The sequence below is a fragment of the Lemur catta genome, chromosome 9, assembly GCF_020740605.2.
Source record: "Lemur catta isolate mLemCat1 chromosome 9, mLemCat1.pri, whole genome shotgun sequence".
Taxonomy (NCBI): domain Eukaryota; kingdom Metazoa; phylum Chordata; class Mammalia; order Primates; family Lemuridae; genus Lemur; species Lemur catta.
This window is the reverse complement of record NC_059136.1, coordinates 85,231,219-85,250,603: the sequence shown is the minus strand read 5'-3', so window position 1 is coordinate 85,250,603 and position 19,385 is coordinate 85,231,219. Positions and strand designations below refer to the sequence as shown.

The 19,385-nt window shown below is 37.4% G+C and overlaps 1 protein-coding gene across 1 annotated transcript in view; it reads right to left on the bottom strand.

Moving 5' to 3' along the window:
- VCPIP1 (valosin containing protein interacting protein 1) overlaps positions 1 to 18,943 on the bottom strand; it is a 28,461-nt gene extending 9,518 nt beyond the window's left edge. Inside the window, exons 1-2 of the mRNA XM_045560567.1 lie at positions 15,956 to 18,943; positions 6,334 to 6,420 (exon numbers count right to left, since the gene is read on the bottom strand). Coding sequence (XP_045416523.1) covers positions 6,334 to 6,420; positions 15,956 to 18,668 — 2,800 coding nt within the window. The 5' untranslated portion in view covers positions 18,669 to 18,943. The remainder of the gene's footprint in view (positions 1 to 6,333; positions 6,421 to 15,955) is intronic.
- Positions 18,944 to 19,385: the final 442 nt, after the last annotated feature.

The following is a 19,385-nucleotide window of genomic DNA, read 5'->3' as shown; positions in this document are numbered from 1 at the left end:
ACATTACCAGCAGTGTATGAGGGTTTCAATTTCTCTACATTCTCGCCAATAATTCTTATTATCTTTTTGATTACAGCCATGCTCTTGGATACAAAGCACTATCTCACTGTGGGTTTTTTTTTTTTTTTTTTTTTTGAGACAGAGTCTCACTTTGTTGCCCGGGCTAGAGTGAGTGCCGTGGCGTCAGCCTAGCTCACAGCAACCTCAAACTCCTGGGCTCAAGCAATCCTACTGCCTCAGCCTCCCGAGTAGCTGAGACTACAGGCATGCACTACCATGCCCGGCTAATTTTTTCTATATATATTTTTAGTTGGCCAGATAATTTATTTCTATTTTTAGTAGAGACGGGGTCTCGCTCAGGCTGGTCTCGAACTCCTGACCTCGAGCGATCCACCCGCCTCTGCCTCCCAGAGGGCTAGGATTACAGGTGTGAACCACCGCGCCCGGCCCTCACTGTGGTTTTGATTTGCATTTGCCTGATGACTAAGGATGTTTAGCATCTTTTCGGGTGCTTATTGACCATTCATATCTAAGGTCCCCAAATCCCGGGCCATGGAACAGTACTGGTCCGTGGCCTGTTAGGAACCAGGCCACACAGCAGGTGAGTGACAGGTGAGTGAGCAAAGCCTCATCTATATTTAAAGCCACTTCCCACTGCTCGCCATCCTCTCCCCATCACCACCAGTCTGTGGAAAAACTGTCTTCCATGAAACCAGTCCCTGGTGCCAAAAAGGCTGGGGACCTCTGGTTTATATATTTTCTTTGGAGAAATGTCTATTCAGATCCTTTGCCCATTTTTAACTGGGTTGTCTTTTTATTGAGTTGTAAGAGTTTTTTATAGTCTAGATATAAATCCATTATCAGATATATGGTTTGCAAAAATTTTCTCCCATTCTATGGGTTATCTTTTTACTTTCTTAATGGTATCCTTTGCAGCACAAAAGTTTGCTTTCCGTTAATCTAATTTTTTCTTTTGTTGTTTGTGCTTTGGTGTCATATTTAAGAAGGTTTTACCTAAGTCAAGTTCAAGAAATTTTATGCCTATGTTTTCTTCAAAGAGTTTTCTAGTCTTTGATCAATTTTCAATTGATTTTGTATATGGTATGAGGCAGAGGTGAAACTTCATTCTTTTGCATGTGGATATTCACTTGTCCCAGCACCATTTGTTGAAAAGACTATTCTTTCCCTGTTGAACTGTCTTAGCACCACAGCTAACACTTTAAAAATAATTTCAAACTAGAAACATAAAATTATTTAGAAAATGAAGATAGCCATCCCCATATCACCCCAACCCCAAACTCTTCCAATACATAAAAAACAACTGAGGGAAGTTATTTTCAGTTGCATGGAAGACAGCATATACTTAGCCAAATTATTGGAATCCCCATAATCAATCCTAATTAAATACTAACTTTTAAAAACCACTAATTAATATCTGTATCTTTCAGAAAGTAAAATGAAATAAAAGTTAAGAAGGGATGCAAAAAAGGGTAAGGGATGCTTACAGAGAAATTTATATCCTTAAATGCTTATATTAAAAAACTAAAATTTATAATTAATAATCTAATCTATTTAAGAAACTAAAAGGAAAAGAGCAAATTAAACCCAAAGCAAGCATAAGGAATGAAAAAATAAAGATAAAAGCAGAAATCAATAAAACTGAAATCATAAAAACAACAAAGAAAAAATCCAAAAGTTGTTTCTTTGAGAAGATTGATAAAATTGATAAACCATTAGCCAGACTGGTCAGCAGCAGCAACAACAACAAAAACAAAACAAATGGAAGCAAAAATTGTCAATATCAGAAATGAAAGAGCTATAGATTCTACAGATACTAAAAGGAAAATACGGGAATATCATAAGCAACTTTATGCCAATGAATTTGATAACTTGGATGAAATGGACAGATTTCTTAAAAGACAAAACTAACAAAGCTTACTCAAGAAAAAACAGGTAACGTTAAGAGTATTCTGTTAAGGAAATTAAATTTGTAGTTAAAAACTGCCCAAAGAAAACTCCAAGCAAAGACGGTTTCACTGGTGAATTCTACCAAACAGTTAAGAAAGAGATAATATCAAAACTATTATAAAATCTACCGGAAAATAGAAAGGAGGGAATACTTCCCAATTCTATTTTATGAAGCCAGTATTAAACTGACTAAACAGTCATGACAAGAAAACTACAGACCATTATCCCTCAAGAATACAGTCACAAAAACTCAATAAAATATTAGCAAATTAAAGCCAGCATGCAAAGTTGGTTCAACATTCAAAAATCAATGTAATTTACCCTCTCAACAGACTAAGAGAAAAACCATTTGATCATCTCAATAGATGTAGAAAAAGTGCATGTGACAAATTCAACAACTACTCAAAATATAAGCTCTCAGCAAACCTAAGAACAGAAGGGAACGTCCTCAACCTATAAAGAGTACCTCTGAAAAACCTACAGGTTGAATACTTCCCTGCAAGATAAGGAACAAGGCAATAATGCTAGCTCTCACCACTCCTATTCAACATTGAACTGAAGGTCCTAGCCATTCCAACAAGGCAAGAAAAAGAAATTAAAGGCATAAATACTGAAAAAGAGGAAATAAAACTCCTATTTCCAAAAGACATGATGACCTACATAGACAATTCCAAAGAATCTGCTGGAAAGCTACTAAAACTAATGTTAGTTTAGCAAGGTCACAGAGTACAAGCTCAATATATAAAAATTAATTTTATTTCTATGCACTAGCAATGAATAGTAGGAAATTGGAATTTTAAAAAAGCATATTTTACAATAGCATCCGAAAAACATGAAATGTTTAGAAATAAATCTAACAAAGTATGTGCAAGATCTGTATGTTATAAATTACAAAATTTTGATGAAAGAAATTAAAGACAAATCAATGAAGAAATGTAACATTTTCCTGAATCAAAAGCCTCAATTTTGTCAACATATATACAATCTGATCTATACAGATGCTACTGAATGAATGATGGGACTACATCCCAATAAATTCATCATAAGTTGAAAATGCATTTAATGCCCTAATAAACCCATTCTAAAAGACTAAACCCATTCTAAAACCCATTCTAAAGCCGAAAAATCCAAGTCAAACTATCATACGTCAGGGACCATCCCAACAGACATTTCTGTAGAAAATTGACAAGCTGATTCTAAAATTTATATGGATAAACAAAGGACTCAGAATATCTGAAACAATTCTGAGAAAGAATAGAGATGGAGGATTCACACTGACTTCAAGAATTACTACAAAGATACAATAATCAAGATGTGGTACTGGCTAAAGGAGAGACATATAGATCAACAAAACAAAAGAGATTCTAGAATTAGACCTACACATACATGGTCAATTGATATTTTAAAAAATAACTTTACTGAGCTGTATTTTGTATATTGTGTAATTCATCCTTTCCAAATGTACAATTTTCTCCCTGGTGGTCTAGTGGTTAGGATTCAGCAGTCTCAAGTGTACAATTTTTGGTCAATTGATTTTTGACAAAATTACCAAAGTAATTCAATGGATAAAGTATAGCCTTTTCAACAAATGGTGCTTGGAACAACTGAACATCTATACATTTAAAAGAATGAACATTGACTCATACCTTCCAGGATATTAAAAAATCAACCCGAAATGGATCATAAACCTAACATAAATATATACACACACACATATATATATATAAAACCTAAAACTATAAAACTCCTAGAAGAAAACAGAGTACGTTTTTTTGTGACCTTGGATTAGGCAAAGGTTTCTTAGATAGGACACAAAATGCATGAACCATAAAAGAAAAAATTGTTAAACCAGACTTGAGGGGTGAAAACATATATGTCCACACAAAGATCTGTAAACAAATGTTTATAGTGGCTTTATTCACAGTTGCCCAAAACTGAAAACAGCCCAAATATCCTTTAACTAACTATTGAGTTTTAAAAATGTGCTACATCCATGTAATGGAATACTACTCAGCAATAAAAAGGGATAAATTATTTTATTAATACATGCAACAAGGCAACAATGTTAAAACATAATTAGGTTGCTTGAAATTCTATGCTGAAAAAGAAAGAAAAAAACATAATCAGGCACATTTTTTTCTATAAAGGGCAACATTTGTGGATCATATGGTTTCTCTCACAACTAACCATTCAACATTGCCACTATAGTACAAAAGTAGCCGTAGACAGTACGTAAACATGTATGGCTGTGTTCCAATAAAAGCTTACATATAACAACAGGCAGCAGACCCAATATGGCCAACAGGTCATAGTTTGGCAATTCCTGTGCTAAATCAAAAAAGCCAGACAGAAAAGGTCACACTGTATGATTCTATTTAGGTAGTAATATGAAAAAGACAAACATAAGGACAGAAATTAAATCAGTGGTTGCCAGGGCCTGCAAGTAAAGGAGGGGTTGACTACAAAGGGGCACAAGGCAACTTTCTGGAGTGATGGAAACATATTTTGATGGTGGTGGTGGTTACATGACTGTATATGTTTGTCAAAATTCATATATCTGTATACCTAAAAAGGGTGAATTTATTATTCCTCAATAATCTTGTCTTTAAAAAAGAAAGGCATTTTTTGTTCTTTGCTTCAAATAAACCAAGAAAAGAAAACAATTTTTGAGACTCAAGGAAATTTAAACACTGACTGGATATCTGGTGATATCAAAAAATTATTATTCATATTATTTAGGCATAATAATGGTAATGTGGCTATTTAAAAAAAAAAGAGGTGGGGCACAGTGACTCACACCTATAATCCCAACACTTTGGGAGGCTGAAGCAGGAGGATCACTTGAGGCTAGGAGCTTGAGATCAGGCTGGGCAACATAGCATGATCTCATCTCTAAAATACTTTTTAAAAAAATTAGCTGGGTATGGTGGTGCAGGCCTGTAGTCCCACCTACTCAGGAGGCTGAGGCAGGAGGATAACTTGAGCCCAGAAGTTCAAGGCTGAAGTGGGCTATGATCATGCCACTGCACTCCAGCCTGGGCAACAGAGCTGTCTCAAAAAAAAAAAAGAGAAAGAAAGAAAGAAAGAAAAAAGAAAAAAAAGCTTACCTTTAGAATACATACTGAAGTTCAAAAGAAAAGGAAAGGAAAAAAGGGAAACATGTACTGACATAATTATGGATAAAGAAATTATATCTCAGATCTCCTTTAAAATTGTCTAGTTGAGGCCAGCCGCAGTGGCTCACACCTGTAATCCTAGCTCTCTGGGAGGCTGAGGCAGGAGGATTGCTTGAGCTCAGGAGTTCAAGACTAGCCTGAGCAAGAGTGAGACCCTGTCTCTACCAGAAATAGAAAAAATGAGCTGGGCTTAGTAGTACAAGCCTGTAGTCAGTCTCAGCTACTCAGGAGGCCTGGGGCAGGAGGATGGCTTGAGCCCAGGAATTTGAGGTTGCAGTGAACTATGATGATGCCACTGCATTCTACCCAGGGCGACAGAGTAAGACTCTGTCTCAAAAACCCAAAAATTTGTCCAGTTGAGAAGAGGGTAGAGATGTACCAATAATTTGTTGAAGCTGGATGGTGGGTAAACAGGGTTCATTATGTTATTCTTGCTACTTTTGTGTATGTTTGAGTATTTCTACAACAAAGTTAGAGTGTATTTTTTTTTTAAAGAAGGAAAAAAGTATATGAGGAAGAGATGAAAACCACAAAATAGAGATTATGAACTTAGTGTCTACGGAGGCCACGTAGCTGAAATAGTGAAATAATCCACAGTGATAAGTCTGGAGCCAAAAGCATTCACGTCACGTCTCTGAAAAAATATGTACAGTCCAAACACACGGCCTGGCAACCTCTCTCTTAAGACTGTACAACTCTAAAGATAACAGATACACACTTGCACACAAATGTTTCTGTATTTACAAACAATGCAGGCACAATATGAAAGAAACTAAATGTAAAATGAGCTGTTTCCTAAAACCTAGAAGTCAATGAGCTATATGCTAATTATAGCCAAAACACAACAACAAAAATATTATATGATCTGGTTCTGGGATAGTAACTAGTATTAAATCCAAATCTGCTTCTAATTTCACAATTTATCTTTAGTTGTTAAGAATCATACATATAACTTAAATGAGAAAAGAGGAGCAAGAAAGTGATACGAGATTTTTAGGACTATAGCAGGAAACACAGCTGACCATGTCAGGATAATGATCTATTTTAACTAGGCAAACTGCTAAAGAAGAATATAATCCTAAATTTAACTTTGGAAATACTTTTAGTAGAATATTATCCAAACTTTCTTAATTTTACAATAGGTTGGGTAGAGATATTATTTAAGAATACAATCAGAAATTAACTATACCCATGGTTTTCTTCATAATATTGTAGAATACACCACCCTGCTGAAACATGTGAGGAAGTCCCTTTGCATAAGACCATACATCTTCTCCTGTAAGACAAAAACAGATACAGTATTAGCAACAAACAAGAGTCACACTCATGGTTGCTTTAATGAGGATTAGTCTAGGGCAGAGATTGCAAGGCAGAGCTAGTTCCTAAATGACTGAAACAGAGAGATGACATGGAGTGACAGAACTGGGCACACTAGAAAATGCACGGCCTATATAAAGGTGGCAGCCACTCTGCCAAGAGCTGTCATGGAAGAGTGTGGGCCTGCTGTTTCAAGACTACGTGGCTTTTCAAGAGAAGCCAGAAATTCAAATTTTTAATATGAATTCTCTCCATTTTTAAATGTAGGAACTAATTCAAAAATGAATTTAAAACTGTATGAGTCAATACTGGGCAAAATAAACAAAATATATCTGAAGGCTCAATCTAGCTCAAAACAAACTAGTTTCCAAACATTGGACTAGAATAGAAAAGGTTATAGAAAGATATTTATTTTTTAAAAGTAAAATACAAAATTGTATATTTTACATTTACGTTAAAACTAAGTAAAAATAAATGGAAGGAGCTAGGGAGAAAAATAAATAGGCAGACTGAATATAAGTAATTAATGTTGTATTTTGTTGTTCTAAAGTTGACTTTTTTAAAATAGAAATTTAGGGGGAAATGACTTGTTGAAGAGATTCAGAATAACCTTTAGAAGACCACAAACTATCCACAAGCAAATCACCATTTCACAAACCATTTTTTCAAAAACATCTTTTGACAATGCCTATTTCAACAAGAAGTTTCAAATAAAAAATTAAGAATGATAATCATTGTTGAAGAAGTCAATAACAAATGGATGAAACATAAACACTACTTTTGGTTTGTGGAACATGTTTTTATTTGCTTCTTTATATTTTATTTTCTAACCCATGAATGTGTATGTACTATTTTTATAATCAGGAAGTTTTTTCGTTAAAAAAACAAAAAGAAAAGGTTAACTTTTTTTTTTTTTTTTGAGACAGAGTCTAGCTCTGTTGCCCGGGCTAGAGTGAGTGCCGTGGCGTCAGCCTAGCTCACAGCAACCTCAAACTCCTGGGCTTAAGCGATCCTCCTGCCTCAGCCTCCCGAGTAGCTGGGACTACAGGCATGCGCCACCATGCCCGGCTAATTTTTTCTATATATATTTTTAGTTGGCCAGATAATTTCTTTCTATTTTTAGTAGAGACGGGGTCTCACTCTTGCTCAGGCTGGTCTCGAACTCCTGACCTCGAGCGATCCACCCACCTCAGCCTCCCAGAGTGCTAGGATTACAGGCGTGAGCCACCGCACCCGGGCAAAAAAGGTTAACTTTTGTCTTTCCTACTAGAAGATTATACTGTTGGACCTGAGCTCTGAATAGCGGTGACTGATGATGCTAATTAATCACTATGTACCTACGCTCTCTCAGAGTTCTAATCCCATCTCACATTCATAAACAGGAACATGAATTTGTGCAGGAGTTAGCTAAAGTTATCCTTAGTATACCAGTTTAAAGTATACACATATAAAAAGCCTCGGCACTTAAAGTTACAGTTAACCAGAACATATGCTTACACATAAATACTTTATTTACTAATGATGCAATACTACTAGAATGGCTATATTTAAGGATGGGCACACACAAGTTTAATTTAAAATTCTGAATATTAGTGAGTTCCCAAATACATAAATCTATTTTAAAATTTTTTTCTTTTTGACATGCACACACACACGCATGGACACACAGACACAAAATACAGAAATCTTATCTCCCAATAGAAGCTCTGATTGCTGAAATGATCATTAAACTTCATTTGGATAAATTATTTCTATGGTGATAATCGTTCATTTAGTTATTGTCAGTGTTATCCTAAATGTACTTAGTATTTTTTAAAATATTTTAGGATAGCATTTATTTGGAAGATATATCAAAAAATTACATAGTAGCACTTAATTTTTTTGGTAAGAATCTAAGCTGACCTAGTCCAAAGATCTCAACCAACTGTTCACAGTCAGTTACAGATGGATAGAACTCCTGTTCTACTCTGCGCCCTCCCCTCTCACTACTGCATTTGACTAGGCTTAAAAAAAAAATCTGATCAGATGCCAAAATAGTGAACTCCTCAGAATTGACCACCTGAATAAGAATAATAACAAAATCACATTTCTTAGTACTTTACATACCTGACTATTCCTGTTTAAGCATACAGATCGCTTACTCTACTGCAGTGTTTGTTAACCTTGTTTTCATTATCTCCCCATTAGGAGCCATTTTAGACATTATTTTCCTAATCCTCCCCAGCCCCCCATGACATCTGAATAACACATTCTATGTATCTGTTTATGTACTACACATATATCTTAGTTTTATACATTAACTAGAGTTAGATTTTCACCCTCCTTCCCCCAAGAACTGATTTTCACCCACTTCAGAGCAATATGGCCCCAATGTTCTCCTGCTTTAGGAGAAAGATAAACACCATCTAAGCCTCTACAATCTACCAAAATCTGAGTGGGCCCTTTACACAGTTTCATTTACTCATGACAACTAAGCTCTACAGATAAAGGAAGTAAGCTCAGAGAGCTTAAATAACTCTCAAGATCACACAGAGTAGCAGAGCCAGGATTTGAATTCTGTGTATTATTCCAAAGCTTATACCACTTCCATTGATATTAAACCTCTATTAAAGGTCAAACTGTGTTACAACAAATTTGACAGAACTATCCAGTCTTTTCTTATAGAAATTCATAGTATCAACAACTGGTTGAAGGAAAAAACAGGTGAATTATTCCCTTTGGTATACAAATATCCCCAATGTTTGCTGGTAACAGAAATAAAGCAAAGAATGAGATCAGGAAGCAGGGGTTGTGACACTTTGCACAAGTCCCCCACCAGTCTCATATGGCCCTCCCCTGCAGTTCTCTCCATCCCTCCTACTACTGCCCTGGATCAGGCCTGTCTCCTGCCTGGACTACTGCCACTGCCTCACAACTGGTGTCCTCACCAAATCCTTCCTCCATATAGCCTTTAGAATTAAACCTATAATGGTTCCCCAAAACCATATGGCAAAGGCCAAGTTCCTTTTTCATGGGATATAAGGCATTCTATGAGTTGGTCCTTGCCTGCCTCTCTTACCTCACATACCTTGCCTTTATTTGTACAGAGCAACACCACCAAACTGCTCCCATTCCCTAAAGGACAATACTTGCTATATATTCTTTAAAACTCAGTTTAGGTGTTACTTCCTCCAGGATTCTTCAGAGTGGTGGTTACGTAGGTACCTTCCTTGATGCTCCTATGTATATGATGAATACCACAGACCTTATCATACTGCGAGTTAATTTAGTTTACTTTTCTGTTTCTCCTTCTAAACTAGAAGCTTTTTAGATTTAAGGAAAGGTCAGTGGCCTATCTGAATTTCTATTCCCAGGCACAGTGCTAAACAGACAGTAGTACTCTTAGTATTAGCTGAATGAATTTATAGAATAAATATTATAAATAGGTTTTGCCTTTTAAACAATATCCAAAAGTAGTCCAGAAAAAACTTAATAGAAGCAGCATGATGATAACTGTTCTTCAATGTTGTATCTATAAAATATAACTAACGGTACAATCTGTTTTCTCTTCAAGAATCTAATAAAACAAAATCATAGCAAAAACAAAAGGAAAGAATTAGTTTTCTACCATTTCATTAGAAAGCAAACTCTTGGAGAATAGAAATAGCCTGGTAAAGCCTATAGCTAATAGTATGTTAATTCATATTTTTGTTAGTCTCCAATTAACTTGACTTGTAATTCAACTGTTTCTTCATAGCACAACAGTAAAATACTTCTATTCAATGTACTGTGTATATAAATGTAGAAAAAAGTCTAAACTACCACAGATAACCTCTGTTCACAACCTTTCCTCCACAAATCCTTCCTCCTCATAGCCTTACATTCTTCTACCTCAACAGTGGCATATATGGCAGTGGTATTACAGACAGTTTTTCTTTTATCTAATTTTTTTCCATTTGATATGAAGTAATTTTTAATTTTTAAAATGTATATTAAAATGAATCACTTCTAAAAATACATTTTTCTAACTTTTTCTAGTAATAAAATCATTGGGTTAAACATGAGTTTAAAAAAGTCATTACTCCCATTTTCTAACTTTAAGTATTTAAAAAGGCAAGTTGGGCCAGGCACAGTGGCTCACGCCTGTACTCCTAGCAGTTTGGGAGGCTGAGGCCAGAGGATCACTTGAGGCCAGGAGTTCGAGACCAGCCTGAGCAACGTAGGGAGACCCCCATCTCTACAAAAAATAGAAAAAATTAAGCAGGTGTGGTGGTGCGTGCCTGTAGTCCCAGCTATTTGAGAGGCTGAGGCCAGGAAGACTGCTTGAGCCCATAACTTTGAGGTTGCAGTGAGCTATGATGATGCCACTGCACTCTAGTCCCGGCAACAGAGCGAGACCCTGTCTCAACAACAGAAACGCTGGGCATGGTGGCATGCACCTGTAGCCCCAGTTATTCAGGAGACTTAGGCCCGAGGATCCCTTGAGCCAAGTTGCAGGCTCCAGTGAGTTGTGAGAGTACCACTGCATTCCAGCCTGGGTGACAGAGACCCTGTCTCAAAAAATAAATAAACAAATATAAATGAAAAGGCAATTTGTAAGTTTCTACTTTGCAATTTATGAAGCGAGGGAATAAACTTAAAACTCCAACATCTATAGGAAATATATTTTTAAAGCCCCAAAAGAAATGCTTACAACTATTAATAACTCTGAACTCAAGTATCTATGACAATAAAATCAATTTTAAAGTATTTAAGATTAATCTAAATTTAAAATTTAAATAAACAATTCCAAACTCTTAAATAATTTAAATAGTTCCAAATTTAAAGTACGAACACAGGACTGTTTCTGCCAGAGAGACTTCCAAAGGTATTCATTTGCTGAAAGAATTGTTGCCATCTCTCTACCGTTTCTGTGATCCTCCCATCTAAAAATTTGTCTACTCTATTGATAGTCAAAATGGTTTCTAAGAAAGGCATACCTGTTTCTCACTTTATACTCAGTCCCCTTAAATGTATCCAGCCATGCAACTTTTAGTGTCACCATCAATATTAAAGAATATTTTCATCATACATATACATGCATACAAACCCAACTATGTATACATATACATACACACATAGTCTGAAAGGTTACAACCCAATTTACTACTAACAACTTTCTCTGGGAATTGCAAATGTTAGGGAGAACTACCATATTTTACTTTATGCTTATTGGAATTCCTTGAATTTTTAAAAATACCTTGTAATTGAAAAAATATTAATAAAAATAAAACATATCAAAGTATTATAGTTGTGTATAGAAAGAAATAGAATTAATATTTAACTTAAGCTTCAAAGTATGACTATAAAAAAATCACCACTTACAACATACACATTTATCTTAAGATACATCTACATGCATTATTTTTTAATTGAACTTTATAACTGTTCCCCCATTACAAATATGCTACACATAAATCAATAGAAGGGCTATCAGAAGGCATATAAAAATATGCATAAGTACTATCTAGATTTGAAACTGTCCACTCAACACTTGAAGAAAAAAAATCAAGATGCAATAATAATGTTCAAATTCAACATCATCTTAAAAAAAGGCGTCTGAATCCCAAGTGTTATTCTGGAAAATCCTAAGGCATTTACAATATCAAGAGGTATTATGAAAATATTGTGTATTTAAAAAATACATATTAAAAAGTCACACACTTCTTTCAGTAAAACATATCAAAATCAAACAGGTTTCTCAACTCCTGAGAAAGGTTGGTAACCTAATTTCATTTAAGGAACTCCAAACTGTCAGATTCTGTTCTTTACCTAAATGTCTTTGCCTCTGGGAAAACAAAGAAAAACAAGAAACTTAACAAAATACAGTACTAAGAAAAAAGAAATCAGCCTAGTATTTACGGTGGATAATGTACAACCTATCTACCACAAAAGAAAACGCACAAATAACTGGTCTACAAGAAATTTTAATAACATACTTTGCAAAGCCAGAGTTAGAGTCTTTCAAGTATTATATAAATAATGAAGATGATTGTCTGCAAAAAAATAAGTTCAATTACCTCTAGTGGTCTGCATAAAAGAGACTAAAACGTGAAATATTACAGGTAGGATACTGTTATTCCATTTTATACCATCATAAGACCTCAAGTGACCAGGTTCTATGAATGGTTTCTACTAAGCAAAATATTAATGTACCTACTTATTGTTTTGTTGATATAAATAATAGACAAATTCCACTTAATGACTACTCTGCTTAAAAACGAAAGGAAAAACACATGTCCCTGGCTATCATGCAGTCAGCCTATTTAGTGAATATATACAATCCCCTATTTATGTATTTGATTCTTAATCAAATGAGTTTTCAAAAATACTACATTGGTCATATTTGAGGGTTTTATAATTTTTATGTATGTAGAAAAGAAAGCTGGAGATGCGTTGACGAAAGCCATAGAAGTATGGAACTCCCTCAGTTGAGATCCAGCAGGTAAGTTTATGGAGGGCAGGGACTGAATCTCTGCCATCTGTGTACCCTCAGCATAGTCTCAAGCTGATAGATACACCAATTTTGCTGAAATAATGTGCATGCATTCATTCAACAAGCATTTACTTTGTACCTACTATGTGCCAGGCCCTGTACTAGCTGATAAGGTGTTCATTATTGAATAAAATGGGCTAGTTTCTGGCTTTGTGGACTTTCTAATATAGTGGGGGAGGCAAACAAATAATTAAACCAACAAATAAGATCATTAAAAGTTATGATACGTGCTGTGAGGGAAACGAACACAGTACAATAAGAGAGGGAGAACTACTTAGAATGGTTAGCACAGGTCTCTCAAACTCTTAGAAGGCAGTATTTAAGCCTAAATTTAAATGAGAAAGAGCCAACTATTTGAACAGCATAACGCTTGATGAGCTATTTTCTAAACTAACATAGCAGCACCTTAGCTTACATTTGGTAATTCACAAAGTAAATTTCTACAATTTGAAATCTAAACAAGCCCTGTCATTTTCCAGCCCTCTCCAATCTAAACATCAGTAGTTCCCTAGCACTCTTTACATATGGTTGTGTCTATAACTATCCCCAAATTGACATTTTTATAAACACATTACTTTTTATTTGAATATTTTCTATATTATTCAAATACAATTATAACAGAGTTAGAGGGAGAAAACTAATAAAATACAGGTCAGGCACTGTCTTAGTACTTCAATTTAAAGCAGAAAGTCTCTCAAGAGTTGCTATTGTAAAATTAGCAAAACACTCTTTTACACTCAAATTTTGTGTTGGCAGTGGCAGTTGAAGATTTAAAGAAATTTGTGTTTGTAGGGGCAGCAACGTAAATGTTGTATGCGATGAGAAGAGGGAAGAGACCAGAATAGAAAGATATTATCTTGATGAATGTACTGCAGTCCATAGTCTAGTTCTCAGATATTCATGCCCAAGAACCTCAAACCAAATTCAAAAAGTATCTAATTATAAACCAGAATTATATTTTACTAATTTTCATGATGAAATATATTATCATGTCATTCAAAGTTTTAAGATTACTGACCATAATCCTACTCATGTCAATTTATTAATCCACATTGGAGAACACAGCCTTGCAAGTGAACATAATAATCCTTATCTGCACTCTCACCTATACATCAACACTTATTACCAGGAAGCCAAATGAGCAATAAGAATAGATGCTTGGTGAACATGGAATCAGGTAAAGGGATAGAGATATTTAAGCCAGGCCATGGTCAGGACTGATCAAATATTTCCGCCCCTCAACAGAGATTACCTTTCTAGCTACCAGAATTTTCATGAATCTCAGATGATGTATCTTTTTCCTTTGTACAGCAGTGTATAAACATTGTCAAATTCTGCTTTTCAGACTTTTTCAATGTTCAATGCTGACTGACTATCCATTCCATTTCTGCAGATACAGCCTTTCTTTAGATATGTTAATGTCATCTATTTAATTCAATCAAAAAACATTTCAAAGTGCCTGCTACCTGCTGAGCACTATACCAGGTGCTGAGCATACAAGGTTAGAGAAGATATGAGCCACATCCTCAAGAGTTCATCTTCTACTGAGGAAGATCTTCTCTTTCCTATTTTTGATCCGGGAGATTGCTGATCTTTTAAAGTGCTCTCTGCATGTATCTAATTTTACCCATTCTGTGAGAATATTATTTAATTTTTGGAGTTCTAGGAATACTTTACTGTTACCCTTACATACCAACCACAAAGGGTATTTTGCACTGAGGAGGCAACTTTACTACTGGGGAGTTAAGTAGTTTCCCTGAAATCACTAGGTTATTATAATAAGCAGTACAGCCAAGATTTGAATTGTAGGTCTTTCTGACTTGAAACATCACACAATCTTTCCTCTACCCCATTCATTCTCTAAGAAACCAAAAACTCTGATAGATAGAAATATGTACAGTGCCTACAGTTCCTGACATATCCCCCAATTACTATGTCTGCCCAACTAAAATCAGCAATATCAAGCTAGAAATTTGTGCAGGCTTTTTAGATCTCCTGTTAACTGGTAGGCCTCCAAATAAACCAGGAATAAATAATATTCATTTTGGTAGGTCAGGGCTCCATTCATTGCTATTTAGTACTCTCAAAAAACAATAAAAATCCAGATCAATTTTCCAGTTGAAAGCACTAATCTCAGTAAAACTAAGGCCCTTCCAATATCTAACATATTTAAATTTTAATTCATACTTTAAGACTCAGTAAAGCACGTTAACAGTGATTTAAGAACAAAGATTAAGCAAATAAAGATACCATAAAAAGTGCACCATTGGGCTGCATCCCAAATCATCTAAAGCTTTAAATTACATATTTAGTTTATATTTTCCTTTAATTTGTAAATTATTAAAAAGAAATACTTCTTAACTCCATTACCATCTCCCTCTATTTCTTATGTTTCTCATGAGCTATATAACAGTTCATTACAATCAATGGCAAAGATCCACTGAGCAGTGAAATTACTTAAATACAAAACCTAGTGAACAAATAAAAGTGTGATGAACTGGGAAAGGGAGAACATGAAATGGAAGAGAGTGCAGTGAGAATATAAACACCAGAAACTGCAATTCATCAAACAGGAAGTCCTGAAATCACATGACATGCAGGAAAATAAAATTTAAAAATAAATGAAAAAGGGGCGAGGTGGCAGGCTCAATACAGCCTAGAAAAAAATAAAAATAAAAAGGCTTTAAACAGATATAGTACAGTTAAAAAAAACAATTGCAAGAATAAGATATATTTAAATAATCTGGTGACAGTTGAGGGACTACTTTCACTTTCAGGTTAAGTTTTCCTAATAGTTACTCAATAACCATATTAACATCTATTAATTGCCAAAACAGTAAAAAAAAAAAATTTCTCTAAAATTATATAATCAAATATTTGCAATAACCACAGACTTTTCCCCCCCAAAGAAAAAAAATACACAGAAAAACTCAGTGTATTATATTCACAATTAAGATATACCGAGTTAAATTGATCTTACCCATTAATGTTGCTAGAAGACACAAGGAGTACATTTCTTTGTCAGCTTGCTCCTGAAGTTCCTTAGATGACAATTTACCAGTAACAGCAATATCTTCTTGTTTCACAGTGTGAGCTGAGTGTGCTGCAGCAGACTGACCACCTTCAGCTTTACTTTTTAAAATCTCTATTGTAATTCTGTCACCATGCTGTAAAGGAACTGGCTCCTTTTCCATTCCTGCCTGTGGTGGTATTAACTCTTTAGGAGGAAAACCATATCGAATACACTGTAAATATGGAGGAATGTTGAATTCTCTGGCTATACTTTCCTGAAGTTCAAAAAAGGTTGTTGAAGACTTAAGAGTAACCATAGACTGTCGTCCATCATTAGTTGTTATTCGGATCTTCTTCTCCTTAGAAGTTGTAGGTGAATAGGGAGCCTTGGTAGGAGTAGCAGGTGCAGACGATGGACCATCACGAATGGTACTGGGAGAAACAGTCCTGGGCTGCCCTTTTTGTTCTTGTTTTAACTTCTCTGTTTTCCGTTTCTGCATTACAGAAGCCTGTTCCGTAATATTCTGTTGAATAGTTCTTTCAGTTTTACTCATGTTTAACTCCTCCTTGTGCAAAGTTTTTGTTTTCTGTCCAGTAAGAATAATCTTAGTTGGGAGCTGAGACTCTGATTCTTGTCCTTGCACATCTCCAACTCTTTGGGCATGAGCACCATCTATATTTACAGGAGTATAATCATCAGGATTCTTTTTGGCAGTCTGATGCAATATGGTGTGGACAACTTTCTGAACTAGGATCTCACTCCCAAATTCACCTGGAAAGTGCTTGGTAACAAGTTTCATTGCAACATCATAAACATTACTATTCAAAGATGAATCACTTTCATACTGGAACCAATATACTGTTTCTCTGACCACTCTTCCACCCCATTCCAAAGTAATAGGGAAAGCTTCTGGTAGATTGTCATACTCTTTACCATCCCAAAAGTGTTTGAATCCACAACCACATTTGCCACCAGTGGACTTAGAATTAGTTCTGTCTCCATCCAAATACACAATAGACCCATCTCCTCTGACCCTTCGCACAGATGTGCCATGGCACCAATTACAAGCTGTTAGGTTACTCAATCCATAGTCTGGTACCAGAACATCTTTCATTGGATCATATGAGCAAACCAGATTGTTCAAGGGAAAGCTATAATTTTTGTCAGGCCTCAGCTGTCCATGAGTACTTTTTGCCAGGTTATACAGTTTCCCTCCTGGAGCCAACCACTCTGGAGGAACATGAAGTTCAGAAAGGGCACCACAGAGCAAACATTTGTGAAGGCGATTATCCATTACTGCTTTTTTAGCAGCTGCTGTGACTTCTTCAGGCTGAACTCCTATCACCCCAGTCCTTCTGTAGAAATATTGATGGACATCAGCAACCAAACTAGGATGGATACCATGTTTGTCCATAAAGACTTCTTCCATAGCAGCAACAAGCCTAAGCAAGTATTTATCTTGCAAACTTCTGTCTCCTCCAATAACACAACCACCATCCTCCTCAAGTTTGATGTACTTTTTGATAAGGTCCTGAGGCACACCCCACGCTTTAGGAAGCAAATTCATAGGCAGTTTGGGCAAGGCAGCCCCTTTTATGCCTACCAAGGGGATATAATGGTTTCTACCAGAGCTACTCCATGCAATACAGATTGGTTTATTCAAATGACCATCTCTCCCAGTGCACTTCTCTGCAGGGATGAGCCCAGGCAGAAAGGTGGCTGAATAATCACCAGAGCTTCTCATGCCACTGAGGGAATCTAATAGAATAATAGGACGATGTAACACATTGGCAAGGCCAAATATGTGGATATTCCTCAGGCCCAAGGGAACACCCTCAGGTGGTACAAACAGAGGGTCACATTCATTGATAATGTCCTCCCACTCAGCAGCATCAATGAAGTCATGGAACAGGGCCTGATATTGGGCCAGGTGCTCCTGAAAGTGTTGTTTAAGATTCTCTCTCAAGGCATGCCAGAAGAGCTCCCGGCCTACTAGAGCCCGAGACACAGCATGCACCAGGCAGTGTCCATCCCCGTCCACATGCACTGGAATGAGGCATTCCTGACTTTTATTGGCCCGCTTGATGTCCTCAAGAGTGTCATGCAAATATAAGAGGCTTCCCGAGCGGTCCTTGCCGTAGCCCACCGTGTTAACATGCTCTGGTTCTATGAGGAAGGCGCGGTCACCCAGTAAAGAGCAGTCGAACAGTTCGCCCTGGTTCATGTCCCGGAGAAGCTTGGCCCGGCCTGTTTGTTTGTCCATTCCATAGCGAGCTAATATGGGCGACAACAATTTGCAGTGGTAGTTGGACAGGCCCATCACCTTTACCAGTTCCGTGTTCTTCTTGGGTGCCCCCGTCACGCCAAGCAGCGCGTTCCGCAGTAGGTTGTGCAGCACTACGTCCGGGTCGGTCACCTCCTCCACCCCCAGCAGCTGTTGCTGCTCGTGCCGCTGTCCGCACTCGGTACACTCGATGCTGACAGAACCAGAGGCCGGGAAGAACAAACGCGCCTGGCACTTTGGATCCGGGCAGCTCCCGGAAAGGATTCTCCGGTCTCTCCGCTTCGAGAGCCCCCCCGGAGCAGCAGCCGCCGCCGCCGCCAGGGACGGCGGAGTCTGCGGAGCTTCAGGGGGAGGAGGTGGCGGCGGCAGCGGAGGCGGCGGCGGCGGCTGAGACATAGCTCTCGACTCTCGTGTCTCGCTCCGCGTCCCAGGCGACCCTCAAAGGCTCATAGCCCAGACCTTACCGACCCGTCTAGGCCAAGCCCAGGGCGAATCACTTTCTTTTCCTTGCCGGCTCCTCCTCCTCCTAAGCGAAGGCGGAAGCGCCGGACGTTGTTTCTCTTCTTACTTCTCCACTGCCGTAGCCGTTACCCCGAACGTAACGGCCACCACCCCACCCCGCACTCACACTCACTCACTCTCGCTCTCTCTCCCTCAGACACACAGACATACACGCCCTCACTAGGAGTGCGCAGGCGCAACTTCCGCTCGGCCCTCTGGGAATTGGAGTCCTTCAGCCTCTATGCTCGCCTTCCAGTGCTAGGATCTTTGGTCTAGGAAGAACTCCAAATACCGTGAGGCCAAGCAGCTTAGCCCCTGCGGAGAGGAGGAAGAGGACGGCACTAGGAAGGGGGGCAGACAGGAAGATGGTGACTCGCGCTGCCCGCCGGGAATTGTAGTTTTAACTGGACCTTTTTTGTCGTCTTCCCTACTCTGCAAAAGAGTCTGAGAGACCACATTTCCTAGGATGCCGTGCGGTGCGTCCAGCTTCATTTCCCCTTTGGCGGAGGGGAGAATATAGGGAAGCTCGGTAAAAACAGTTAAAGGGAGTGAGTGTTGAAGCCGAGAGTTGGAAGTTCACGACAACTAGAAGGGGAGGGGAATGGATAAGGC